Below are 24,639 nucleotides of genomic sequence, written 5' to 3' on the forward strand. Positions count from 1 at the left end.
CTTAAAAATATATAAACTAGCCTATAGTAATGAAAACTAGATGAGTGGTGGCTTGGGGACAGATGGGAAAGTATGAGAGGGGTAGATTAAAAAGGAGCATAAAGAAAATTTGGTGCTGAGGGGTGTGTTTATGATCTTCATGGTGGTGATACTTTCATGAGTATATATGTCAAAATACCAATCAATATGACTTTTTTTAAGTTTATTTATCTTGAGAGAGAGACAGACAGAAAGGGGCAGAGAGAGAGGGAAAGAGAGAGAATCCCAGACGCCACTCTCAGTACCGGGCCCCATGTGGGGATCGAATGCACAAACCATGAGATCATGACCTGAGCCAAAATCAAGAATCAGTCGCTTAACTGACTGACCACTCAGGTGTCCCCCAATCAATATGACTTAAATATCTGTGGCTTACTGTAAGTCAATTTTGCCTCAGTAAATCACTTGGGAAAAAGGGGAAAAACCTGGTGAGAATTATAATATAGACCAAAATTTAATGCCAATCAAAAAAGGTGGCAACAGAAGACTATACATACTTTATGATTCTGTTTATAAGAAATGTCCAGAAATTGCAAACTAATAGACCCAAGAAGATGATCAGTGGTTGTGCATGGCTGGGGGTAGGAGTGGAGAAGGAGTGGATAGAAGACCAAGAAAACTTTTCAGAGTGATGAAAATGCTTTAAAACTGGATTGTGCTCGGGGCGCCTGGGTGGCTCAGTCGGTTAAGCGTCCGACTTCAGCTCAGGTCACGATCTCGCGGTCCGTGAGTTCGAGCCCCGCTTCGGGCTCTGGGCTGACCGCTCAGAGCCTGGAGCCTGTTTCAGATTCTGTGGCTCCCTCTCTCTGCCCCTCCCCCACTCATGCGTGCTCCCTCCCTCAAAGATAAATAAAGCTTTAAAAAATCTAAAATCTCGATAAGTATAGTAAACTTAAATTTTTTAAATGTTTATTTATTTTTGAGAGAGAAAGCGCAAGCAGGGGAGAGGCAGAGAGAGAGGGAGACCCAGAATCCTAAGCAGGCTCCAGGCTCTAAGCTGTCAACACAGAGCCCGACGCAAGGCTCGAACCCACGAACGATGAGATCACGACCTGAACCGAAGTCCTACGCTTGACGGAATGAGCCACCCGGGCACCCCCTTAAAGGCAAGAACAAGAACTACATCTTTAACAGTAAATGTATCACTAGCTCACCCCGAACACACTGAATTTTGCGGAGACAGTGAGAAGAGTGGTGATGTGGGGAGGCAAAGTTTTTTCTTAGGTCCGTGAAGACCCTGAAGGAGTGAACTGGGTTTCGATTAACTGGGGAAATGCAGGCTTCAGGTCTGTTTACGGCATTCAGGGTTTGAGCCTGAACCTTCCGATTCTCCGAGGACCCTGGTCCTCCTCAAACACTGACAGCGCCCACCGTGCGTCTCGGCGAGTGAGTCGTCCATTAAACGCCATACTGAACCAACCCAGGCTTCTCTAACACGGAGCCCCACATTAACTCGCGAACCTGAACGAGACACGCGTTCACGGAAAAAAAACCTTCCACCCGACTTCTCACGCACCGAGTCCCGTAAGCAGCGTGATCCACGTGGACCTCGAACCCTAACACAGTCGGCCTCTCGGTGGACCATTTCCTCAGACTCTTAATCACCGGTTCCCAAAGGCCCCATCACTACCCCGGATTCCTCAATGACTGAACCCAAATAAAATCCCAACGGCGGTCCTTCACACGCGCTCCCGTTTCACGGACGCCACAGGCGGCGAGCCAAGCCCAGAACCCGACTCACCTGAACCAGTACCCCTCCAAACGCCGCGGGTAGAGACGAAAGGCCGCCCACGTCCGAAGCTACTTCCTGGTCGGAAGCCCTTCTTCGCAGTACCCAGGGTCTCGGATACACAGGAACCAGCGAATCCCGCGAGGACCTGAGGGCGCTGAGGGATTTCGGGGCTCCGACGGCGGGCTCCGCTCTATGATGTCAGCGGCCACGCCCACCACGGCGTTTCTAACGGGAGGGGCCAGAGCGGCTCTGCGAGGAGGCCAAAATCATTACTGGCCACCTCAGTGTTTTCACCTCCTCCGTGCGAGGGATGACCAACAAAGCGGTACTAAACAGGTGAGACTTCAGAGACCGGTGCTTACCTAAGGCCACCAGGCACATTTATCCGTCAGGGGAAGAAAGATGGCAGCGCCCTTGTGCACGGCCGAGCGCCGACGTCAGACTGGAGCACCATGGGCGCGGCCATCTTAGAGAAAGGCAGGTGTCCGTATGGCTGAGATGGGCTAGCGCCCCGACAGACGGCGGGGGGAAAAGGTTTGTAGAACCTGAGACGTCTTGGAGAAGCGGCGGTCACAGAGTTGACAAAAGCAGTGGTCACTTGACATCTTGGGTGTGGGGAGAGGGCGGTTGTGTTTAAGGAACACTGCCATTGAAGGGACAAAGCCAATAGGGCGGAGCTTCCTAATAGATGCTAATGTCCCCCCCGGGAGTAGATACATAGCTACCTCTAGCGGGAAGGGATGAAGTGAAGGTGCAAACGAGTATGTTTCCTTCCAAAGATAGATGAAGGTGACCGTGGGACATTGCAGAATATGAAATTACGAGATGATACTTTGCACATTTCCCAAATTAAAAAAAAAAAAAGCACACTTTAAAATTTTATTACTATTTAGGCGTGGGAGGTTTAATCTTAGAAGATGTTAAGTAGCTACTCCCTTTATTTTTTTTTTTTTTAAGTTTCTTTAAATTTATTTTTGAGACAGGGAGAGACAGAGCATGAACAGGGGAGGGTCAGAGAGAGGGAGACACAGAATCTGAAACAGGCTCCAGGCTGTCAGCACAGAGCCCAACGCAGGGCTCGAACTCACGGACCGCGAGATCGTGACCTGAGTTGAAGTCGTCCGTTTAACGGACTGAGCCACCCAGGCGCCCCTAGCTACTCCCTTTTTAGAAGGCAACTTGAATCAATTTAAAAATTTCTCTTTGACCTAGAAATTCTAATTGCAACAGTTTACTCGGTAAAAATGTTTCTTAATATTAACCACATTGGCTTTTGTAATTTAGAAGAAAAAAACTAAATGTACAGTAATACACAAATACTTTGGTAAATTGTGGAATATCCACTCAGAGAAACAGTATATAGAAATTGAAAAGAATATATGGTAGGGGCCTCTGGGTGGCTCAGTCGGCTAAGCCTCCGGCTCTCGATTTTAGCTCGGGTCATGATCTGAGGGTTCATGAGATGGGTTCATAAGACTTGAGCCCTGCATCAGACTCTGCATTAACCATGCGGAGCCTGCTTGGGATTCTCTCTCTCTCTCTCTCTCTCTCTGCCCCTCCTCTGCTTGTTCTCTCTCTCAAAATAAATAAGCTTAAAAAAGAGAGAAAAGAATATACTGCAACTGTCAGTTTAAATAAGGAAATATAACTTTTCTCAAGAAGAAAAAAGCACGTCTGCTGGATAGTATAAATATTATGACCCCCGTTATGGGAACAGATCATAAATATTTGTCATTGGCTAAATATTTAGTTTGGATTACTTCAGGGTCTATACTTATGGGTAGTGAATGTCAGAAGTTTTCATATTCTTGCAGGCCTGGCTGGCTCAGTCCGTGGAGCGTGCCATTCACTCTTGATCTCTGGGTTGTGAGTGTGAGCCCCACGTTGGGTGTAGAAATGACTTAAAAAAAAATAAAATCTTGGAAAAAAATAAAAGGTTCATTCTTGAGTCACTGAAGAGATATCATTTTTTTAAAAAGTTTTCACATTCCCAATTTTTGCAGTTTTCCATTAACATCTTTGTATCATGATTCTGTTACTTTAATATTATAAAAAGATGTCAATCTTAGAAAAGTTTTAGAATATTTAATGATGTAGATGTTCATAACATAGTAAATATAATAAAAAGCCTCATTTTTCTTTCATGAAAGACATACATATGTTTGAAAATTTGGGAGAAGATACTGTTAACAATGCTAGACTCTCAGGTACAGTTATGGGTGATTTAAGATGTCTTCATTTGCTTATATATGTTTTCTAGTTTCTATACGTTTAGAACTTAGTGTTGGCATAATTTCTTAATAGTATTATATTCCCTTCAAGGATTAAATGGGCAGCCCCATTCACCTGGGATGTCAAGCTCTGAAAAGTGAGTTCAGCATCTGGTCCACAGAGCTCAGGGCAGCCTGGGTAGCCTATTCTTGGACCCTGCCTTGATCAGTTTCCTTGCCATGGCAGGATGTGTAGATTCACAGAAGGATAAGAAGTAAAAGGGTTCTAAGCGCTTGCTTGCTAGAGCATTCGTGCCTGTTTGTTTGTTTGTTTTTACTGTAGAGTGCCCAGAATCCATCCTGTTACAGAGTGGAGATGGTGACAGAACACTAATCCAGGATTTAGGGAAGAGATGTTAAAATTTAAGAATAGTTCACAAAGATCATTTTATAAATGCAGGGTCCCGGACCCCAATACTAGAGGTTCTGGTTTAGGAGGTCTGGAGTGTGACTCAAGGATTTGTATCTTTTTCAAGCTTTTCAGAGAATGCTGAGGCAGGAAGCCCAGAGAAAACACTTAGAAACTGATCTGGAGTGTTCCTGGCTTACAAATATGCTGGCTGGTTACCCTCAGTACACTTAGGTCTTGGTTCAAATTACATCTGCTCAGAACAGCCTTCCTTGAAAACCCTTATTAAAATAGTTCCTCCATTACAACTTATGTACTAAGCTTAATATTTCTTCATAGCACTTAGCAGAACTGACGTTCTATTATGTATTTATTTTACTCAGTCGCATTCACGACATGATATGTACCACAAAGGCCATGACTTTGCCTGTTTTGTTCATTTTGTTCATTGATGTGTCCCCAGCGAGTACAGTGGTGCCTGGCACAGTGTAAATGCTCAAAAAATATATTTTTAGGGGCGCCTAGGTGACTCAGTCAGTTAAGCATCTGACTCTTGATTTAGGCTCAGGTCATGATCTCACAGTTCATGAGTTCAAGCCCCACGTTGGGGTCTGCACTGACAGCGTGGAGCTTGCTTGGGATTCTCTCTATCCCTCCCTCTCTGTCCTCTCCCCAACTCATGCATATATGCCCACACTCTCTCTCTCTCTCTCAAAATGAATAAACATTAAAAAAAAATTTTATGTTTATTTTTTTATTTTTGAGAGAGAGAGAGAGAGAGAGACAGAGCATGAGTGGGGGAAGAGCAGAGAGAGAGACACACACAGAATCCGAAGTAGGCTCCAGGCTCTGAGCTGTCAGCACAGAGACCGACATGGGGCTTGAACCCACAAACTGTGCGATCATGACCTGAGGTGAAGTCGGACGCTTAACTGACAGAGCCATCCAGGCGCCCCCAAAATTTTTTTTAAATAAATGAATTACTCAACACTAAGTTGGTAATGAATTTTACCTTAACACTGCATGGCAAATGTCTTTTTTTCCCCACAAGTAGGATTTGTAAATTGGATTGCATATCCTTATTATATCAAGAGAAATAACTGACCAAAAAAGAGAGAACCAGAAAAAAGAGAGAACAAGAGCCCTTTTGCTATGAAAACTAACAATTTGTTGCCAGCAGATCTGCTCAAGAATTACTAAAGGAAGTTTTAACAAAAAGGAAATGACAGAAGGAAACATGAAACATCAGGAATGAAGAAAAGGGAACATATGGCCAACTAATTTTTGACCAAAGCAGGAAAGAATATCCAATGGAATAAAGCAGTCTCTTCAGCAAGTGGTGCTGGGAAAACTGGACAGCGACATGCAGAAGAATGAACCTGGACCGCTTCCTTACACCATACAAAAAAACAAACAAACAAACAAACAAAAAAACTCAAAATGGATGAAAAACCTGAATGTATGATAGGAAGCCATCAAAATCCTAGAGGAGAAAGCAGGCAAAAACCTCTTTGCCCTTGGCCACAGCAACTTCATACTCAACACATCTCCAGAGGCAAGAGAAACAAAAGCAAAAATGAACTATTGGGACCTCATCAAAATAAAAAGCTTCTGCACAGCAAAGGAAACAATCAGCAAAACTAAAAGGCAACGAACAGAAGGGAGAAGATATTTGCAAACAACATATCAGATAAAGGATTAGTATCTAAAATCTATAAAGAACTTACCAACTCAACACCTAAAAATAAATAATCCAGTGAAGAAATGGGCAAAAGACATGAATAGACACTTCTCCAAAGAGGACATCCAGATAGCCAACCGACACATGAAAAAATGCTCCACATCACTCATCATCAGGGAAATACAGATCAAAACCACCATGAGATACCACCTCTCACGCCAGTCAGAATGGCTCACATTAACAACTCAGGCAACGACAGATGTTGGAAGGACGTGGAGGAAGAGGATCTCTAAGAGGATCTCTTTTGCATTGTTGGTGGGAATGCAAACTGGTGAAGACACTCTGGAAAACAGGAAGGAGGTTCCTCAAAAAGTTAAAAATAGAACCACCCTACGACCCAGCAATTGCACTATTTATCCAAGGGATACAGATGTGCTGTTTTGAAGGAGCACATGCACCCCCATGTTTATAGCAGCACTATCAACAATAGCCAAAGTATGGAAAGAGCCCAAATGTTCATCGATGGATGAATGGATAAAGATGTGGTATATATATACAATGGAGTGTTACTCAGCAATCAAAAAGAATGGAATCTTGCCATTTGCAACTACGTGGATGGAACTGGAGAGTACTATGCTAAGCAAAATTAGTCAGAGAAAGACAAATATATGAGTTCATTCTTATGAGGAATTTAAGAGACAAAACAGATGAACATAAGGGAAGTAAAAATAATATAAAAACAGGGAGGGGGACAAAACATAAGACTCTTAAATACAGAGAACAAACAGAGGGTTGCTGGAGGGGTTATGGGAGGGGGGATGGGCTAAATGGGTAAAGGGGCATTAAAGAATCTACTCCTGAAATCACTGTCGCACCATATGCTAAACAACTTGGATGTATATTAAACAATAAATAAATTAAAAAATAAAATAAAAATAAAAATATCAAAGTAAAAAAAGGAAAAGGTAAATGTATCATCAGACATGATAGGCTGTTCCCCTTTGAGTTTTTAAAATTATGTTCGATGGTTGAAAACAAAAGTAACAACTTTCCCTGATAATGGTTCTCAGCATATGCAGAAGTCCTAAGTAAGCATCACGTGCCGTTGGGAAAGCTAAGACCACCACTATGTGCTACATACACACACTGGATGGGATGTCTAGGATCCGATGTGACCGTGCCAAATGCTAGAAAAGACACAACTGGAGCATCCGTACACTGCTGGTAGGAATGTAAATTAGTATGGCTACTCAGGAAGAGTCTGGCTGTTTCTTATAAGGTTAAACACAAATTTAACATGGGTACTTATCCCAGAGAAATGAAAACTTACATTCACACGAAACTGGATTCATAGCATCTTTATTCATAACAGTGAAACACTAGAAACAACCCAAAGTCCATCAACACTGAACAGATAACCATGGTACATTCATCACAAAAGAACACTACTCGTAACAAAAAGCAAAACTATTTATATGCCCAACAAAGTGGATGGAACTTAAGGGTAATTTGCTGCATAAAATAAAGCCTGTCTTCAAAGGCTACACTGTATCATCCCATTTCAACAGCATCCTTGAAATGACAAAATCAGAGTGATGGAGTACTGGTCAGCGGTCGCCATGGGTCAGGGTTGTGGGGAGAGTGTGACTATAAGGGGCAGCACAAGGATGTTTCTTTGTGTTGGCACAATTCTGCTTCCTGCTTGTGGTGTGGTGGGATTTACAGAAATCTATATATGGGATAAAGTTTCTTAGAACTCTCCACTAAAAAACAAAACAAAACCTCACACAAATTAGTGCATGCTAAAACTAGTGAAAACCAAAAAAGGTCTATAGTTAACAGCATTGTACCAATGTTATTTTATTGGTTTTGATTATGTATTACAGTTATGTAAGATCACGTCACTGAAGAAGCTGAGTACAGGTAACTCAGGAACTTTGCATACTTTACACTTTCTTGTGAGTCTAAAATTATTTCAAAAAAATTTAGAAAAATCATATATAAGGTTATTTTTGTAAACTACTTAATGCTAACTTATAAACTTAGATAAATACATCCAAATGTTAAATTACATTTATAAATATATTCCTTTTTCTTTTGCCCAAAAGAGATGAATTTAGAGCCTCAGAAATGCAAGAATCAGATGACACATGTCGGGCACAGAACACCCCTGCCTTGTGTACAACATTAACATTTAATCAGCGGTGAGAACACCCTGCTTTAAAATTATGGAATCACTGAGAATGTGATTCAAGGTACCCTGCCCCAAAATGGACATCAGGTGTATTAAGTTTAGATTTGTGACAGAAAACTCAGGTATGCATCATTTTCATGAGGCTTCTTTTCTTCAGAATTTCTGGTATTTTGCTAGTTCCAACACATTTAGTGTGTTCATGAGTTTTACTTCTGCATGACTTCATGAGAAAGGATGAGGCAGAATGTATCACTAAAATCCTGCCATATTCACTGCCATTTTCCTTCAGCATGACTTTCAGACAACTATTGAGGTTTTACTTCTAGGCAACGATTTTTCCCACGATCATCAGTGTTGCTACTGTGTGTAAGTTCACTGGTGATCTGTTATGATCACTGATTAGACAGGACCTTTATTCCCATGAGGCTTTCCTGCTCTCTCCAGTCACAAGATTCATCTTACTGTATGCTTTTCAGATATATAATTACCTAAAAATGTTTCCTCAAGACGTTTCTACATTGAATGTGTCAGAGGTTTTGTCTACCTGTTTTGACTTACGGTGTGAGGTAACTGATCACTGAAGGCACTAGCACATTCTCTGCATCCATTAGATTTCACTCCTATCCAAATTCCCTACCTTCCCAAGGGTGAAAATTTAGCAACAGGCTAATTAATCTACACTGACTTTTTCAGGTATGCTGGGAGCACACTTGTGTTTAATGAGTTCACTGAACTATCACTGTTTGTCTCCTGCCTGAGTTCACTTGTATGTAATTTCAGATTCCCTGCAAAGGATTATGTATTTTGACTTACACATTTTTTGTGTGTATTTTTTTAGCGTCTATTTTTGAGAGAGAATGCAAGTGAGCCAAGGGCAGAGAGGGAGGGAGGGAGTCAGAGGATCCGAAGCAGGCTCTGTGTTGAGAGCGCAGAGCCTGATGCACTGAGAGCACACAGCCTGATGTGGGGCTCACACTCACAAACCGTGAGATCACATGACCTGAGCCAAAGTTGGACGCTTAACCAACTGTGCCGCCCAGGCGTCCCCATTTCTTGTGTGTATCAACGAGGCTTGACAAATGAGAGAAATGTAATCCTCAGTTATTGAACACATCGAGTCTTTCTCTTCTATGAATTCTTTGATGTCCAATGGTGCTGACTTGGTGTCGGAAGACTTTCTCACACTCACCACATACATAGTTTGTCTCCTGCATAAATTCCCTGGGAGGTACCGAATAGGATTTTCCACAGTCGGTACAAATAAAGGAAGTCAATCCTGTGTGAAATCTCCAATGTGGCACAAGGCGTATTTTCCTCCTCAAGGTGTGACTGCGTTCATTGTGTCATTAGGGTTTGTTTCCATTATGAGTTCTCTGATGTACAATCAGATTTCTCTTTGAGGAGAAGCCTTTTCCACATTCACCGCATATAAAAGGTTTCTCTCCTGTATGAGTTCGCTGATGAACGATTAGACGGCTTTTCACCGTGAAGCCTTTCCCACATTCATTGCATGCATAAGGTTTCTCTCCAGTATGAATTTGCTGATGTAAAATGAGCTCGGTTTCCACAGCGAAGGCTTTACCACATTCGCTGCAGACGTAGGATTTCTCTCCTGTATGGATTTGCTGATGTACGAGGAGATAGCGTTTCATGGTGAAGCCTTTCCCACATTCACTGCACGTAAAGGGTTTCTCTCCAGTATGAGTTCGCTGGTGTACCACGAGATTGCTCTTAAAGGCAAAGCCTTTTCCACATTTATTGCATATATAGGGTTTCTCTCCAGTGTGAGTTCGCTGATGTAACATCAGGCCACTATTCACAATGAAACCTTTCCCACATTCACTGCATCTGTAAGGCTTCTCTCCAGTATGTGTTCGCTGATGTACGACCAGCCGACTCTTCAGGGGGAAGCCTTTCCCACATTCGCTGCAGACGTAGGGTTTCTCTCCAGTATGAGTTCGCTGGTGTATGATGAGCATGCTCTTCACAGTGAAGCCTTTTCCGCATTCACTGCATACGTAGGACTTCTCTACCGTGTGATTTCTCTGATGTACAATGAGATTACTCTTCCTGGGAAAGCCTTTTCCACATTCGTTGCATACATAGGGTTTCTCTCCGGTGTGAGTTCGCTGATGTTCAATCAGTCGACTCTTCATGGTGAAACCTTTCCCACATTCATTGCATAGATAGGGTTTCTCTCCTGTGTGATTTCGCTGATGTATGAGGACATAGTGCTTCGTGGTGAAGCCTTTCCCACATTCGCTGCAGATGTAGGGTTTCTCTCCTGTGTGAGTTCGCTGGTGTATGATGAGCATGCTCTTCCCAGTGAAGCCTTTCCCACATTCACTGCATACATAGCATTTCTCTCCAGTATGATTTCGCTGATGCACAATGAGATTACGCTTCCCTGGGAAACCTTTGCCACATTCGCTGCAAACATAGGGTTTCTCTCCGGTGTGAGTTCGCTGGTGTTCAATTAGACGGCTCTTCATGGTGAAGATTTTTCCACAATCATTGCATATAAAGGATTTCTCTCTTTTATGAATTCTCTGATGTTCGTTGAGCCTGGACTTTCTGGAGAAAACTTTTGCACAAATATTGCATCCATAAGGTTTCTCTCCTGTATGAACTCTGTGATGATCTGTCAGCTGAGACTTCTTAACGAAGGCTTTTCCACATTCACCACACACATGGGCTTTCTCTATTTCATGAGTTCTCTGATGCTTAGTGACTTGGGACTTGTTGCTGACGGGTCTTGTACTTACAGGGAATTTAACCGCAGAATGAAAATCTTCACGCTTATCATGCAGAAATGATTTCTCACTTCCGTTGACTTTTGTAGAGTTCCTAATTTCATAGATCTTGCTCTGGTTGGCTAAACTTAAATTTGATTTCAAAGTTTTTATATAGAACTCAAACATATGATTTTGCCTGAAAGGAAAATGACTTTTGCTTTGAGGGACGATACTTCCAAATGCATCGTGTTTGGGGTACAGTTCCATACCTTTCAGCATTCTTTCATCTTCCCAGTGACCCTGCAGGTGATTATCAACTTTGCCGGTTTCTAGAAAAGAAGAGAACAATGAATCCTTTCATAATCTCGTTTTGAATAAAACTTTATTTATTTTTTATTTTTTAGAGAGAAAGAGAGAATAAAACTTTATTTTTATTTTTTTAGAGAGAGTGACGGAGAGAGAGATCATCTCAAGCAGATTCCAGACTTGGAGCCCGATGTGGGGCTCAATCCCAAGATTCTGGGGATCACGACCCGAGCCAAAATCAAGAGTCGGACACTCAACTGACTGAGCCACCCGGGTGCCCTTGAATAAAACTTTAAGAAATTCTTTGGTGTTTCTTAAAAATGGCATTTTAGTGACAACAGTATAATACAGAATGCCATATATAAATGTTCCTTATGTCTTATACATTGATAAAAACACAATTATACAGGCAAACGAAAAGAAAAAAGCAGCAAGTGTACCAATAAGGTGACACCGTTGACAACATATGTACATTTGGCTGCTTTCTAACCAGGAACTTGCAGAGATACTAAAACACAAGCCATTTTTGGCAGCAAATGACAAGGTCGGAGGGATACCATTCCACAGAACTTGGAAAGACATCAGGTCACAGGGGTAGAAGAGACTACTATCCAGAACGATGAGGGTTGTGTTTATTCACTCCAAGCCGTTTACTGAATGGCTCCTGTGTACAGGCACTTATGCTGGTGTTTGGAACATTTAAAATATGCCTCACTTTCACTGATCTTAAGCCTAGTTGGGGAAAACCAAATGAAGAAAAAAAAAGAAAGGAGTTGGATACTGTTAAATGTGATTAAAGGAGAAATGGACACTGGAAAGTAGAGAAAAACAGGACATACTTGCATAAGGAAAAGACAGTTAAATGATGAATTCAGCAGACAGTGGTTAGGAATCAGGGTGACCCTGCTAACTTTATGGCTTGAGCCACTGGGTAGGTAGAAACATGTCAAATGGAGATGAGATCCAGAAAGTGTTGGAAAAAGTCTGTGTTGCAAACATCGAGAGGATTATTAGGAATGTAGTATAGGGGCATCTGGGTGGCTCAGCTGTTTGAGCGTCCAACTCTTGGTTTTGGCTCAGGTCATGATCCCATGGTTCGTGGGATGGGGAGTCCTGCATCAGGTTCTGTGCTGCTTGGGGTTGTTTCTCTCCCTCTCTGCCCCTCCCCCCACACACGGTCTTTCTGTCTCTCTCTCTCAAAATAAATAAACTTAAAAAAATGTAGTATAGACATCAAGATCTGGTTGGGGGTATAAATAGAGATAGCAGTGTGGAAATAATACATACCTGTTATTCAAAAGAGGACCGGGTGAAACATTGGGAGGACACAGAGAATGAAAGATAACGAAGGTTTTAGATAGTCCAACGTTTAGTTTGCGGATTCTTTAAGTTCACTGAGAGAAACCAAATTCTGACTAGAGAGATCAGGGAAATATGCATACTAAGGTGTATATAGAAAAAATGCATTTGTTACCTAGCAAATAAGAAAGTAAGGCCTTCAGAATTTAACAAGAAAGGAAAGATACTCTTGCATTATAATCCTGTTTCTAAATATGCCTTTCTGTATAGACCACCATCCAACTAACTTCCCAAACATCAATCAGATTTAGTGGACCACAGTCCAACCTTGGTCCACCCGGCTCATATTATCCTATGTTCCAATCATACTGAATAGGCCACGCATGATTGGCAGGAAATCTTTATACAAAAAATACAAAACCAAGCACAGCCCCCCACCATGCTACCTCGATTACTCACCTATCAAACCCAGTCATCCTGGCAATAAACGTGTACATCATCATGAATACTCCCATTCATCCCTGTCCCCGCTGCTTCTCCTACAGACACCTTCTAATGCTGGCTTTCATCCAGCCAATTCCAGACCACTCTGAATAGTCAACCCCATGGCCTTGCCCATTTCCTATTTCATGCCTTCATTCCTAATTCATGGCAGCATCTTCTTAATTCAAAATGTACGTGTACCTTATACATATCATGCTGTCATTCCATTCTGATCGGACGGCCATGAGCTCTATTTCCTCTTTATTTCTAAATTAATCCCTTTATTGTTCGTGTTTAGAGTTACCTGCAGTGAAGATTTAACCTCACACAAAGAGAAGTCTGGCCCTTGCCCTTGGCTCCAGGGAAGTGATCTCTAGGCCCTTGGAATGTCCTACCTGACAGGAGTGTCTTTGTTTGCCTGGGGTCTTTGACCACTGGACATTCTAACAATGTGATTTACGATGGAGGCTTTGGGTCGTGCCATATCAGTTCTAACCTTCAGACCCTCAGAGGAACTGGAGACTACAGGAATTAGCCTGATTTCTGGAGGGGCTAGAAACTAAAGTTCAGCCACATGGGCAATGTGGGATTGAGCCCCAGTAAAAACACCCAAAGGATCAAGTGAGGTCCCCTGGTTGGCAATACTCTGTTATTGTCACACACCGTGGCTGGGAGGAGGAAATGCTGACCATGAGTCTGGAAGCACCATGTTCAGACACTTCCTGGACTCCATGTGACCCAAGAATTCCACTCCTTGATGTATACCCAAGAAAAATTAATGTTCATAGAATAATTCATAAAAGCCCCAAAAGTGGAAGAACCCAATGTCCATCAATGGATGAATAAGTAAATAAAATGTGGTATATCCATACAGTGGGAGTATTATTTGGCAATAAAAAGGAATGAAGTGCTGACACATGTTAAAGCACAGGAGAACTTCAGAAACGTTAGGCTAAATGCAAGAAGCCAGACACAAAAGACCAAATATTTTATGATTATATGAAATATCCAGAACAGGCAAATCTGTAGATATAGAAAGTAGAGCAGGGGTTGCCTGGGGCTGGGGGCCTGGGAAGAAATGTTTCTTTTTATTCTTTATCTTATTTTTTTAAAGATTTTACTTAAAAAAATTTTTTTTTAATGTTTATTTATTTACGAGAGAGACAGAGTGTGAGCATGGGAGGGACAGAGACAGAGGGAGACGCAGAATCTGAAGCAGGCTCCAGGCTCCCAGCTGTCAGCACAGAGCCCAATGCGGGGCTTGAACTCATGAACCGTGAGATCATGATCTGAACTGAAGTCAGAAGCTTAGCAGACTGAGCCATCTAGGCACCCTTTTAATGTTTGTTTATTTTTCAGAGAGAGAGGGAGAGAGAGAGAGAGAGAGAGAGAGAGAGTGTGTGTGTGTGTGTGTGTGTGTGTGTGTGTGAATGGGGGAGGGGCAGAGAGAGAGGGAGACACAGGATCTAAAGCAGGCTCCAGGCTCTGAGCTGTCAGCACAGAGCCTGACGCAGGACTTGAACTCATGAACCATGAGATCATGACCTGAGCCGAAGTAGGCCACTTAACTGACTGAGCCACCCAGGCACTCCAAATTTTACTTTTTAAAAAAAATTTTTTTTTTTTTGAGAGGGAGAGAGAGAGAGAGACAGAGAGACAGAGAGAGAATACGAGTCAGGGAAGCGCAGAGAGGGAGAGAGAGAATCCCAAGCAGGCTCCATGCTGTCAGCACAGAGCTCAATGCAGGGCTCGATATCACAAACCATGAGACCATGATCTGAGCTGAAATCAAGAGCCAGACGCTTAACCAACTGAGCCCCCCAGGCGCCCCAAAGATTTTACTTTTAAGTAATCTCTATAACCCTGAGATCAAGAGTTGCATACTCTCGTAACTGAGCCAGTAGCCAGGTGCCCTAGAAATGTTTCTTTTTAAAGTGATAGGGGCGCCTGGGTGGCTCAGTCGGTTGGGCGGCCGACTTCGGCTCAGGTCACGATCTCGCGGTCCGTGAGTTCGAGCCCCGCGTCGGGCTCTGTGCTGACGGCTCAGAGCCTGGAGCCTGTTTCAGATTCTATGTCTCCCTCTCTCTGACCCTACCCTGTTCATGCTCTGTCTCTCCCTGTCTCAAAAATAAATAAAACATTAAAAAAAAAAATTTTTTTTTAAATAAAAAAAATAAAGTGATAAAAATATTTCAAAAAAGGAGCCCTAGAAATGTTTCCCTTTTTTTTTTAACTTTCCTTTTTTAAATTTATTATGAGAGAGAGATAGAGAGCAAGCGGGAGAGGGGCAGACAGAGGGAGACAGAATCTCAAGCAGGCTCCATGCGGGGCTTGAACTTAATGAACCGTGAGATCATGACCTAAGCCAAAATCAAGAGTCAGACACTTAACCGAATGAGCCACCCAGGTGGCCCAGAAATGTTTCTTTTTAAAGTGATTAAAATCTTTCAAAATCGGGGATAGTTACATAACTGTGTTAATGTGATACAAAGCACTCAATTGTATGCGTTAAGTTGGCAAATTGTAGACTATGTGAATTATCTTAAAACTGCTTACAAAAAAAGAATATGAAAAACAAATGATTTAGAGAAATTAGTACAACGGGAAGACTTACGATGAACCAAAGGAAAATCAGAAATATCAACCATAGGAAGGAAGCCACAGAAGCAAACACAGCTGATTTAGGCTAGACCTGATGATGTAAAACCATCTTTTCCAGTGAAACAGTCAACAGAAACTTTTCTAGTGACACAGTCAACAGAAACAGCAGAGATCTTTAAGACAAGAATGCCACAGTTAAAAGCATGGGCAGGGTAAGGTGTGCAGTACTAAGACAGAATAATGTTAAAATGGGATCAAGAGGGATTTTTTGTGTGGAGGGCAGAGGACTCCTATTCCTCATGCAGGGACTCGGAAATCGTAGGCAGGTAAAATACCTAGAACTGAATTCACACTAGACAACAAGTAGGGAGGTATCGATTTGGAGTCTCAACCAGACAACAGAAAGAGCTTAATCCATGAGCCAGAAGAGAAATCTCAAGTATTAGGAATATAGCAGAGAAAATGGAAAGGATCTGAAGACCTTCGAGGTGGGGGAAGAGCTAGGAAGCGGACCAGGGAAGAGACCAGGTTACTGTGGAGACACAACATACAGAGTGGAGTTGGCTGTTGGGAGGGAAATCAGCATTTCCGGAGGGGCCGGAACGTGCAACCGTCGGAAACAGTGTGAAGTCACACATTTCTCTTTGGACTCAGCCCCCAGGGGGGTAATTTCACAGCCAGGGTGGGAGGAACAGGGACACCCACTCTGATGGGGCACAAAGAAGGGGGTCAGCTACAGAATCCATGGAAGAACACTAGGCTAAAGCAACACAAATTAAGGTGTAAAATGAAAAAAAGCAAGGATCAGGTATCAGAAGAGGAAAAAAAGACTTCTACTTCCTTCTAAAGACCTGGAGGAAAAGCTCTCCCATGGCGGGGAGATGCATGGAGTCCTCAAGCACCCGGCCAGCCTCCTCTTCCCGGCTGGAGGGGGACTTCCTCAGTGACCCAGCTAGCTGGCTCCCACTCACCTGGACTGGTTCCACTGCGGACTTCCTCTTCTATCGCCCACGGTTCTTCCCCTCGTTCCAGCTTGGCGAGCACGTCTGGTTTGCTGGCTTGATGCCCTGCCCGTGGGAGAGACAGGACACTTGGAGATGGGCTGGGGTGTGTCGGGATGGGAGGACGCTACACGTGAGGGGCTGACAGTTTTCGAATCTGCATGGCAGGGGTTCTTCTCTTGGGAGAGGGCACTTGTGATGCTGTGATATTATAATATATATTTAGTCTTTGTACAGGCTCCCGGCACAGAGCTCGTAAGGCCCTTGTAATTTCCTGAGTGGCAGCTGTGATGGGAACATCTGTTCCAGGATTTGTTCTAAGTCCCAATTCCTGACACAGGAACTTCTAAGGCCCTTGGACTCTCCAGAGTGAAGGGTGTCTTTTGTGAACTAATGACTGGTCACAGGGGCACCGATCTAGCTTTAGCCTGGGGGCTGTCTGCCAGAAACACCCACGAGTGATTAGGAGGTTGGGACCTTCAGCTCCAACCCCCTCCCCTGGCCACTGTAGACTGAGTTAATCACCAGTGGCTAATGATCTCAGTAGTTATGTCTACATAATGAAATCTCCATAAGAAGTCCCAAAAAACCAGGCTGGGAGAGCTTTCAGGCTGATGAACACATTGGGGTGCTAGGAGGGTGGCTTACCTGGACAGGTCATAGAAGGTCCACACCCCTCCCCCCATACTTTCCCTTCTACCTTTCTTCCTTTTGGCTGCTCCTGAATTTTATCCTTTATAATAAAATGGTAATCTTTTTTAACGTTCATTTATTTATTTTGAGAGAGAGAGCACAAGCAGGGGAGGGGCAGAGAGAGAAAATCCCAAGCAGGCTCTGCGCTGTCTGCACAGAGCTCAATGTAGGGCTCAACCTCACGAACCGCGAGATCATGACCCGAGCCGAAACCAAGAGTCAGACACCTGACCGACTGAGCCACCCAGGTGCCCCCATAAAATGGTAATCCTAAGTAAAGTGCTTTCCTCAGCTCTTCGACCTGTTCCGGCAAATTAGCAGACCAGAAACGGGGTTGCAGGAATGCCTAACTTATAGCTGGACTGAAGCGTGGGTACACTGGGTACCCAATACTTGCAACTGGCCTCCAAAGTGAGGGCAGTCCTGCGGTACTAAACCCTTAAACCTGTGGAGTCTGACGCCAACTCTGGGTAGTGTCAGAACTGAAATGGATTGCAAGACACCTAGCTGCTACCTGAAGAGCTGGAGGCCTGGTTGTCGGTGCGGAAAAACCCCACGCGCTTGGCATCATTTGTGTTGCTAATAAAAACAGCTCATAATACGTTAGACCCTTTTAGCATGTGCCAGAGGTGGTCCTGGGAATCAGCCATTCAGAACAGTGCAGGGACCCTGAAGTGTAAGCAGCTGAGAAAGGAAAGGCCACCGACCGGGCACCTTCTGAGGGACACAGGGAAACTGTCCTCACCCACTGACACCAGGTTCCTGAAGTTCTCCAGCATCACGTCCCGGTACAGGTCCTTCTGGGCGGGGGCCAGGAGCCGCCACTCCTCCCGGGAGAAATCCACGGCCACGTCCTCCAGTGTCAGTGATTCCTGTAATAACAAAGCCCTGTTTAATATGAAAGGTTCGCTTTTACTGGTTCATGAGGAATATAAAGGAAGCTGCCCTAACAGTAACTATGACGCTGAGACCAGTTCTGAAGTGTAGGTGGTGTTTTTGTGTGTTTTTTAAGTCCTTCTCTGACACCAGCTGGATGGCCTACAACTGAACTCAATTCTGACACTACCTACCCGGAGACGGCGTCACATTTCACAGGTTAAGGGGTCAGTCCCACAAGACGGCCCCTGCCCCTGCTTCAGACACCAATCCAAGTCCGTGTTGTCACCCGTGCTCTAACAAACTACAGAGTGGAGGTTCCAGTGACCCCCCCCCCCTTGGGTTTGATTGATTTGGGTTTGATTAAGCAGCTCAGAGAACTCAGTTTACTTAACCGCGTACTAGTTTATTATATATGATAAAGGATACAGATTTCATCCAGATGAAAGAGACGAACAGGGCGAGGTCCGAGGGGAGGGGCACGTCACCCCCTCAGCACCCACGTCCACTAAGCTTGGAGCTCTCCAAACCACACACCTTTGGGATTTTATGGAGGCTCCATCACAGGCATGGGGGGTCATGAACTCCATTTCCAGCCCCTCTCTCCTCTCTGGATAATGGGGATACAGCTGAAAATTCCACACTTCTGATCACGGTTTGGCCTTTCTGCAGACCAGCCCCCATGCAGGAGCCCACCCAGAGTCACACCATTAGAACAAGAGCTGCTCTGGGGCACCCGGGTAAATCAGTCGGTTAAGCGTCCGACTTCGGCTCAGGTCACGATCTCACAGTTCGTGGGTTCGAGCCCCGCGTCGGGCTCTGTGCTGACAGCTTGGAGCCTGGAGCCTGCTTCCAATTCTGTATCTCCCTCTCTCTCTGCCCCTTCCCTGCTCATGCTCTGTCTCTCTCGGTCTCAAAAATAAATAAACATTTAAAAAAAATTAAATAAAAAGTTTATTAAGAACAAGAGCTGCTCCTATCACCCAGGACATTCCAAGGGATTTAGGAACTCTGTCACATATGAGATCGAAGACCAAATATTGGACCGAAAGACGCCTCTAGTGCTCTTTTCACTTAAGGAATTACAAGGATATTAGGGGGCGCCTGGGTGGCTCACTAGTCAGTTAAGCGGCTGACTTCGGCTTGATCTCACGGTTCGTGGGTTCGAGCCCCAGATTGCAATTATGCAAGTTGATAATGTGCTATTATTAAGCATTGGCGAAGATTTTAGGCATAGACGATCCACATATCACTTAGAAGATACCCGCTAAATGCTTTACACAGTTTTACTCATTGAGTATGACTACAGACCAATGGAATTTTGTATAGTTAATATTCATCAATCCATTGCAGTCACTATTTCTTTAGATGCCTGGATTAAGAACAGATTATGTTCTTTGGAGTATGGTTCCACCGACACACAAAATGTCATGACAGGTGTGTTTACATACACAGATGTACATAAATCCAGTTACATTTGTAAGTGGGCCACGTGCACAGATGCACACACAGGTCCAGGGACAGCAGGAGCACACCACACATCTGTTAAAGTGGTATGAAGGAATGAGGAAAGAGGACATGAAAAGAGAATGTACTTTTTTGCTTTTAAGTTTTATTTATTTACTTTGAGAGACAGCATGAACAGGGGAGGGGCAGAGAGAGGGAGAGAGAGAATCCCAAGCAGGCTCCATGCCATCAGTGCGGAGCCTGACATGGGGCTTGAACTCACAAACTGTGAGATCACGACCTGAGCCGAGATCAAGAATCAGATGCTTAACCGACTGAGCCACCCAGGTGCCCCGATTTTTTTTTCTTTAAAAGGTACTCGTGAGCAATTTGTATAGTTACAGGAAACAAAAGCACTGAAAAGAAGAGTAGGTAAAAACTGGATCTAAAAACGGGAAAGGGGGGCGCCTGGGTGGCTCAGTCGGTTAAGCGTCTGACTTCAGCTCAGGTTGTGATCTCGCGGTCCGTGAGTTTGGGCCCTGCGTCGGGCTCTGTGCCGACAGCTCAGAGCCTGGAGCCTGCTTCGGATTCTGTGTCTCCCTCTCTCTGACCCTCCCCCATTCATGCTCTGTCTCTCTCTGTCTCAAAAATAAAGGTTAAAAAAATTTAAACAGGAAAGGATTCTTCATTTTCTGAGATAACATAAAGTTGTAAAGCAAACACCCTAGAACCCAGTAATTCAAGCCCTTACTAGACAAAATTTTGTGCAACTATCTAATGCCAAATCTGTACTTGAATGCCAGTACAGGCACCTGTTCCTAGAGCCTTACTTTGGTCCCCTGAAAAAACCGTGTTCACTGAATTTGCTTGGTTTATCCCCCAAGAGTCTCTGTGGAACTCTATAATAAACAGCAGGAGGGAGTCAGCTGCTGCCTTCATTGGAAGGTTAGTGTTCTAGGGCGCCTCGGTGGCTCAGTTGGTTAAGTGTCCGACTCGTGATCTCTGCTCAGGTCGTAAACTCACAGTTTGTGAGTTCGAGCCCCATACACTGCACTGATGGCACACAGCCTGTTTGAGATTGTCTCTCTGCCCCTCCCACGCTTGTAGTCTCTCTCTCTCAAAATAAATAAACTTAAAAAAAAAAAAAAAAGGTGACTGCTGAAAACACTGTCTACCCCATCACCTCTAAGAAGAATATAAAATTTTTCCTGAGTCCTCAGTGCCATGAAATATTGACATCCCCTGAGGAACCTTTCTGCTTTCTCCTCTCAGTCACTGCATATCATGTAACTTAGCATGATTCTCTTGTCATTGTCACACATATTAGATGCAGTGTGTCAGCTGATGTAACCCAGAGGATCCTTTAGTTACATATTATGTTCCAACGCTGGTCATTTACCAGGAATCACATTAACACTATATTCTTGATTCTACTTTGCCATGATGTTGGAGGTACAAAGTTTATTTCTCTCTAGATACTGAACAGATTTTTAAAAAAATTAAGTTATTTATTTTGAGACACAAAGAGAGAACGTGAGCAGGGGAGAAGCAGAGAGAGAGGGAGAAAAGGAGAATCCCACACAGGCTCTGCACTGTTAATGCGGAGCCCGATGCAGGGCTTGAACTCACCAACTGTGAGATCGTGACCTGAGCCGAAATCAAGAGTCAGACGCTTAACCAACTGAGCCACTCAGGCTCTATATTTTCACAAGCCTCTATAAATTCACCAGGGAATAAAGAAGAGAATTAAAAAAAGACAAAAATCACCTGGGCATTGATCATTTTCTTCTGTTTTGAGAAATGGCCAACAACTGGGATATTCTGTCTTTGTCTCTTCCGGATATGCCCCAAATTTCTAGTTAGAAATCTAGTAGCCAGTCAAAAGTGCTCCAGAAATGACACTGTCTAGGTCGTGGAACCTCCTCTTTCTTCATTCATTTCTTGTCTCTTGTCAGGACCTGTAGGCCGAAGAGCAAAATTACTTTCAGTGTTACATCCTCTCTTGCTGTGTACTCGCCTTGACACATGGTCCCCAGTATTTGTGTCTATTTGGTTCCCCAGGAATCATGACTTAGGCATAAGACCCTGAAGTAGCAGGTAATGGGAAGTGGCAAAGGAGAATCGGAACAGAACTCTGCCTCAGTGGCAAGTAATGTTCAGATCAATTTTAGAAATGAGGCCATATGGACAGCGAGGAACAGTGAATTTTTCCTTTAAACTATGTTGCTCTATCTCTTTATTTACCCTATGTACATACACTTCAATATGCAGAACAACGAGCACACCAAAAAAAAGAGAGAGAGAGAGAGAGAGAGAGAGAGAGAGAGAGAGAGAATATGAGCTATAGAATCAAAGTTTTAAAAACACCTCAACAAATTAAAAATTAAAAGACAACTCAAAAGTATAAATACTGAGCAGCACCTGGGTGGCTCAGTCCGTTAAGTGTCCGATGTGGTCTCAGGTCATGATCTCTCAGTTCATGGGTTCGAGCCCCACATTGGGCTCTGTGCTAACAGCTTGGAGCCTGGAGCCTGCTTCGGATTCTGTGTCTCCCTCTTTCTCTGCTCCTTCCCCTCTCACACTCTCACACTCTGTCTCTCTCTCTCTAAAAAACCAAACATTTAAAAATTTTAAAAATAAATACTGGGAAAATAGCAGACTTTACATAATATATAACCTGAAAGGAAATATCCAAGACAACACACAGTAAAATTACAGAAGGATAAACACAGAATCTTAAATAAAAGGCTAATAAAAACAAAAGGCTAATTAATTTTAAATCTGCTGAATCGTTTCTCTCTCCCAAAACTTTCATTTCTGCGGATTCAAAGGGACGGGATGATGTGGAGAGCCAAAAGAGATTAGAAAATTATATGGAGGAGGGACTTGGACCTGAAGCTTTTAAGGAATGTTAACATTCAACACGTCTGTTCCAGCCGGTCTGAGCCCAACGCACGAACCAGCCGGGGCCCCTGAGCCTCCAAGCCTGCTGTCACACGATCCTGCACAAAAGACAGGCCACGACCCCACCGAATCAATACCAAAACTGGATCAGCTACGTATGTACACTGACCTCCCTTAATGGTTCCTCAATCACTGAGCTCCAAATTATTGCAGAACCAGAGCCAAACGCCGCCTTCTGTGACAAACACCACCCCACCAGCTGTCAATCACCTACAGGCCGAGTGACCTGCGAAGACCCTAAACCCTGACCTCAGGACTCTCGGTAGTTGATCTGTTGAGATCTTTAATCACTGACCAGCACAGCCCCCCCAGGATTGACCCCAAAGACATCTCGATTACAGACATTCAATACAGACTCCTCCGTGCTCACCTCCAAAAACACACCCGCCCTACGCTACCTTCACCGACTTAGGGGAGCACCAACTTACCTAGAGGCCGACAGGCCGCCCCTCTCCCCGCCTTTTCTACAAATAGACCCACACAAGGACTTGAGTCTCTCCTGAACCTGCAGCGACCTCTTCAGGGCCTAACTTACTTCCCTAAACTTCCTTCGCTCTGGTTCCCTCGCCCGGCCTCCTCTCCCGGGAACACCTGACGAGGGTCAGCGGCGTTTCTGGCGCGTTTCTATGGAGAACGGAATACGGGTTTCCGGCTCCTCCTTATGAGGTCATAAGTCCGCGCGGCCGTCGCCTCGGCGCCCCGGGGGCCGCCATCTTTGAATACCCGCCGTACGGAAACCTGGGCAGCGGTGTGTTTGCGCAGTGAGGCGGCGGTGAAAGAACGCCGCGGAAACCCTCGCCCTTTCTCGCCCCTCCAGGCCTCACAGGAAAATGGGGAGATGTTCAGAGGCTCCCGCTCACGCGAAGCAGACGTGATATGGCGGTAACCTTTGAAGGGACAGAGGACCCTTAGTTGTAGGGGACGCGGAACGGCGCCGAGTTGACCAAAGCCGGAGCCCTTCCCCATCTAAGGGGCGCGGCTCCTCCGGCCGTGAGGTCTCCGCTCGGTGGGAAATTAAAATAACCTCTGGGCACCTCGGTCTCGATTCTCATTGCGGAAAGGCTCAGCGGCCGTGTAAAAGCTCCAGCAGGCTTGCCAAGAAAGCGGGCGGCGCGCTGCGGCCGGAGAGGGCCGGGGCAGGTGCCCGCCGGCTGGGAGGGAGCCGCGCGGCCGGGAGCTCGGCGAGGGTGCCGGGGAGACCACGGTTTGGAAAAGTGAGATGGGGTGGGGCATGCGGCGGTCGCCAAGAGAGCTGAAGCCACGGTCGTTGTGAGCCTCTTGCCAGCCTCATCCCATCCATGTCCCTTACACATCCCAGGCAGCCACTTCTGTCACTCAAGATTAGGGGCGCCTGGGTGGCTCTGTCGGTTAAGCGTGGGACTTTGGCTCAGGTCACGATCTCACGGTTTGTGGGTTCCAGCCGGCGATCGGGCTCTGTTTCCCTCTCTTTCCCTGCCCGTCCCCCACTCGTACTCGCTCAAAAGTAAATACATGTTAATTTAAAAAAAAAAAAAAATTATACAGGGACGCCTGGATGGCTCAGTCGGTTGAGCGTCCGACTCTTGGTTTCGGCTCAGGCCATGATCTCACTGGTTCGGGGGTTGGAGCTCCGCATCGGGCTCTGTGCTGACAGTGCGGAGCCTGGTTGGGATTCTGTCGGTCCCTCTCTCTCTGCACCCCGCCCCCACCAAAATAAATAAATAAACTTAAAAAAATTATAAAGATTAGTCTGCAACATATTCATGAAATTAGTTGCGTATGTACTCCTTTTTCTAGCTTCTTGAACACAGCATAATTGCCTTGGGGTTGTTTCCAGTGTTTTGGATATTGCAGCTGGAACTGCTGTGAATATTCACGTGCAGGAAATAAAATGAGCACAAAAAACAGATTGACCACAGCCCTGTGCATCTTCACCAAGACGTGTTTGCCAGCCTTTTGCAGGCCTGCCACCCGTTTCCAGCCTGCTCTCG

At 44.6% G+C, this 24,639-nt stretch overlaps 1 protein-coding gene and 1 long non-coding RNA gene across 5 annotated transcripts; one reads left to right on the forward strand and one right to left on the reverse strand.

Annotated features, from left to right (window-relative positions):
- The first annotated feature begins 1,960 nt into the window (after window positions 1-1,960).
- LOC132691256 (uncharacterized) lies at window positions 1,961-11,609 on the forward strand. 2 transcript variants are annotated; one of them, XR_009615660.3, is made up of 4 exons: window positions 1,982-2,107; window positions 7,958-7,994; window positions 8,180-8,275; window positions 11,444-11,609. It is a non-coding gene; the product is annotated as an uncharacterized LOC132691256 (long non-coding RNA). The 2 variants fall into 2 exon arrangements; XR_014136187.1 differs by lacking the exon at window positions 11,444-11,609 and having other exon boundaries at window positions 1,961-2,107; window positions 8,180-8,269.
- On the reverse strand, window positions 7,415-23,314 carry ZNF432 (zinc finger protein 432). Of its 3 annotated transcripts, none has more exons than XM_060652451.3 (5): window positions 23,098-23,314; window positions 21,473-21,663; window positions 18,129-18,255; window positions 16,661-16,756; window positions 7,415-11,329 (listed from the first exon to the last, which is right to left on the reverse strand). In XM_060652451.3, the coding sequence occupies exons 2-5, from the start codon at window positions 21,485-21,487 to the stop codon at window positions 9,612-9,614; spliced, it is 1,956 nt and encodes a 651-aa protein (XP_060508434.2). In that variant the 5' UTR covers window positions 21,488-21,663; window positions 23,098-23,314; the 3' UTR covers window positions 7,415-9,611. The 3 variants fall into 3 exon arrangements, with proteins under 3 accessions (XP_060508434.2, XP_078294879.1, XP_078294880.1); XM_078438753.2 differs by having other exon boundaries at window positions 23,205-23,304; XM_078438754.2 differs by lacking the exons at window positions 16,661-16,756; window positions 18,129-18,255; window positions 21,473-21,663; window positions 23,098-23,314 and adding an exon at window positions 12,594-12,623.
- Window positions 23,315-24,639: the final 1,325 nt, after the last annotated feature.

Source organism: Panthera onca, chromosome E2 (assembly GCF_046562875.1).
Source record: "Panthera onca isolate mPanOnc1 chromosome E2, mPanOnc1 haplotype 2, whole genome shotgun sequence".
Lineage (NCBI taxonomy): Eukaryota > Metazoa > Chordata > Mammalia > Carnivora > Felidae > Panthera > Panthera onca.